This window comes from Mus pahari, chromosome 14 (genome assembly GCF_900095145.1).
Source record: "Mus pahari chromosome 14, PAHARI_EIJ_v1.1, whole genome shotgun sequence".
In the NCBI taxonomy this organism is placed as follows: domain Eukaryota; kingdom Metazoa; phylum Chordata; class Mammalia; order Rodentia; family Muridae; genus Mus; species Mus pahari.
The window spans coordinates 66727524-66731440 of NC_034603.1; the positions used below are offsets into that span (position 1 = coordinate 66727524).

The following is a 3917-nucleotide window of genomic DNA, read 5'->3' on the forward strand; positions in this document are numbered from 1 at the left end:
GCCATCACTGGGAATAGAGGCCCCTTGGTCTTGCAAACTTTATATGACCCAACACAAGGGAAGGCCTGGGCCAAGTAATGGGAGTGGGTGGGTAGGGGAGCAGGGGCAGGGGAGGGGTAATAGGGAACTTCCAGGATAGCATTTGAAATGTAAATAAAGAAAATAATAATAAAAAAAGGCAACTTTTTGTGTTCTTTTAATTTTGTAAATTTGATTATATGGTAGGTTTTGTTTAAGGGAAGGTAGAGTCAATAAAAAAAAAACTGTGAATAAAGTTTAGGGCAAGCTATTAGAGAAAAGGAGAGTTGACTCAGTAACAAAGTGCTTGTCATGCAAGATTACAGACAGGAGCGCCCCAGAACCCATGCAAATGCTGAGGAGAGATGGAAGCCTGCCTATAATTCCAGCCTGGGTAGGTGGAACAGGAAGTCTCAGTTTTACACATCAGTGAGCTCTATCATGTGGAAAGAGAACAAACTTCTCCTGCATCTAAACCAAGAACCCGGTGACCTTGTTTAATCCATGGAACTGATCATTCTTTTTGAAAAACCAAATAAATATTTTGCAAAGTAAACTTATAAGTTGAATTTACAAGTCCCTATACCATGTGTGCATACAGACCAACATGCATGTGAATCTCACCCAGTTCACCCTTACACATTCAAACATGTGCACGCACGCATACACACACACACACACACACACACACACACACACACACATACACCCTCTGAAAAAATGGAAAAAGAAAGACGCTAGAGGGAACTTTTTCTTTCGTCAGCTTGTTCGTAGTGTTAACTTAGCAAAGTCAAGCAACCAACATCTACAGGAGCAACTCCAAAACAGGATATAAAGACTTTTGGAAACAAGATAAGGCTATGGGGACCACTGGTCTTTTGAATTCCCCGTTGGGGAACTGGCAGATAAACTGTGTGTTAGAGTCCCAAGATGGTCCCTAGTGTGCCACATCTCCTCAGGTTCACGTCCTGTGATTCAAGGTTGAATCAGGCTGTTCTGAGTCTTGCTGTGACCAGTTGGCTATGGTAGAGGTGACTCTGTGCCGATTCTAGGCTAAGCCTTAAGAAGCCTGTCAGCTTCCCACATCATGTTTTTGGGAGCCCCAGTTCATCATTTTAGTAATCTGGATACCTGGTTAGAGAGGCCATATAGGGAGGCTAGGTGAGGCTAGGTGGAGAGGGACCCGAGGCCACATGGAGAGGGCAGGCAGCAGGCTCAAGGATCTCAGGCTAGCCTTCCAGCAAGCTCTTGCCAAGGTCCCAAACACATTAGCCAGTCACTTTGGTTATGCCAGTCAGTAGGGCACCATCCAGAGTCCCCACCCCCCAGCCTCCTCATCCCACAGAATTACAAGACAGGATACGTTGGTCTAAATTTTAGGTTGTTGAGTTTTGGGAGGTGACTTACTATGCATTACTTGCTTGCCAAAGCAACTGTATGTTTATTTTCCTGATTTACTTGCATGGTTCTAGGGTTTGAACCCAGGACTTTGCATATGTTATAATAATATAATAAGCTGACTTTGTGAGTTATTTGGGAAAACACATTTCTCTCAAGAACTTTTATGTTATAAAACATTTTGCTTTTTTTTTTTTTTTAAATCAAAGTCACTTCAGCAATGGGACTTGTAAATTCAACTTATAAGTTTACTTTGCAAAATATTTATTCAGCTTATAATTTTCAAAAGTTGTCCTCTCTTAATATTTTTCTCTACCATGTGGAAAGAGAACAAACTTCTCCTGCAAATAAGCCAAGAGCCAGGTGACCTTGTTTAATCCTGAGAGTATTACCCACAGGCAAAATTTATAATGATATTGTAATAAGTTACCAACGAAACAAAGTCCTGTGATTTTTTTTTTAAACTATCATTTTTTTGTTGTTTTGTTTTTGTGTTTTGGCCCTGTTCTTAAGTAAACTCTTTGCTGTATTGTATCTAGGTGTTGGGAATACAATTTGAACCCTGGTATAAGAGATAAGCTAATAAAAAGCATCCTAAGTTTCTGAAACTTTGTTTCCCAAATATTTGCTTCTAAATATGTATTTAAATTTGAGGCCTTACTATTAAAGGCAGGTGTTACTTTGAAACTGAGTCTAGGGGATATGAATTGAACCTTGGTCTGACTTGGCTCTGTTTCATTTATTTATTTTAAATATCTTGCAAGCTTTGTGTCGGAAGTAAACAGTTCTCATACCCTCAAAGCAAAAATGGGTACTTTTAAGTGTAGAGTCTCTCCCTACTCAGCTGGGGGATTTTGATGGTCAGATCTGAATCCTTGGTTCTGCAAGCCACATTCACATGCTCAGATGATTCTATTTATAACAGTCAGTATAAACCCAAGTGCTCGGGAAAGATGATAGAAACCTTCTAGAAATATTTTTCTTGCTTCTATCTCCTCCCAGAGTGTGCAAAGCAAACAATCTTGACTATCAAGCTTTGAGTCTACAGATGTTATTTAAATTGCCTCTATAATTAACTCCATAATATCTTTGAAGAGTTGTTCGGAATGCTTCCTTCCTGGAAACAAAACAAAACAAAAAACCCAAAGAGGTCAGAGAGCACCATTTTATTGCTTGTTGACTCCATGTTTTAGTAATGACGGTCACCTTACGATCTCTATAAAATTCCAATGCATCAATCAATATTTATTGAATGGTCATTCAACAGCACAGCCAAAGGGTTTTCTCCCTGTCTGCCACCCCAGACCCCGTGCAGGAACACCTACATCGCCTCCCCAGTAGATGCTGCGTGGAAAAGGAGATACTGTACCTCAGAGAGGCCGGGACAGGAATCGGGTAGACATGGACTGTCTCCTTATCCTGAAGGTGCCTGGCTGAATGAAATCATTACCTGGATCCGCGTCGACAACACCGTCTCTATCTGATTTCTGGTGAGGAGCTGTTCATAGTTTGCCCTGATCTCATTGAGGAGCTGGGACAGCTCCATTCTTTTCCCATCCTCCACCTTGGCTAACTGGACCTTAGCGATGGAATGAGCCGCTGCGGCAGAGCCGGCCCTGCCTGCGTCGCCAGAGCAGGCAGCCCCGCGGAGCCTTAAAGATGCAGAGATCCATTTTCCCCCACCAGAAGCCGGGGGAAACTCCAGGGTTGCTAATTAATTATGCAAATGTTGAGAAACCATTCTCGCTACAGCAGGACCGCTCTGGAGGTACAGCAGAGACCTCCAGAGTCTCCAGGAAGAGAGGAAAATGACACCCACAGGGTCACTGCAAGGTGGGGGTGGGGCGGTCAGTTATTTTGTGGTAGGGAATGTGCTCACAACGTTAAGAAAATTGTAGTTAGCCAGTCACAGTGGGCAGAGTGATCGTGAGTTCAAGGCCAGTCAGGACTTCATAGTGAGACTCTGGATGGGGAACAAAACAACAGAAACAACACCACCCAAACCACCTTCCAAACCCAAACCAAAACAAAATTTTATTTAGCTTTCCCAACATATTGCTTAGGAATTCAACTGGGGGCTTTAGAGATGGCTCAGTGGTTAAGAGCAAATCCCAGCAACCACATGGTAGCTCACAACCATCTGTAATGAGATCAGATGCCCTCTTCTGGTGTGTCTGAAGACAGCTACAGTGTCCTCATATACATAAAAGAAATATATATATATATATATATATATATTTTTTTTTTTGTTTTGTTTCTTTTGTTTTTTGAGACAGGGTTTCTCTGTGTAGCCCTGGCTGTCTTAGAACTCACTCTATAGGCCAGGCTGGCCTCAAACTCAGAAATCTGCCTGCCTCTGCCTCCCGAGTGCTGGGATTAAAGGCATGCGCCACCATGCCCGGTGAAATAATTCTTTTTAAAAAAGGAATTATGGGCTCCAAATATGATAGTTTAAACTTTTCTTTATAGTATTTTTTTAAAAAATAAATGTTTTGATTATT

At 41.8% G+C, this 3917-nt stretch overlaps 1 protein-coding gene across 1 annotated transcript in view; it reads right to left on the reverse strand.

The window, feature by feature from the left end:
* Krt222 (keratin 222) overlaps window positions 1-3177 on the reverse strand; it is a 12154-nt gene extending 8977 nt beyond the window's left edge. The window contains exon 1 of the mRNA XM_029546138.1: window positions 2846-3177. Within this exon, the coding sequence (XP_029401998.1) occupies window positions 2846-2962 (117 nt within the window). The 5' untranslated portion in view covers window positions 2963-3177. The remainder of the gene's footprint in view (window positions 1-2845) is intronic.
* Window positions 3178-3917: the final 740 nt, after the last annotated feature.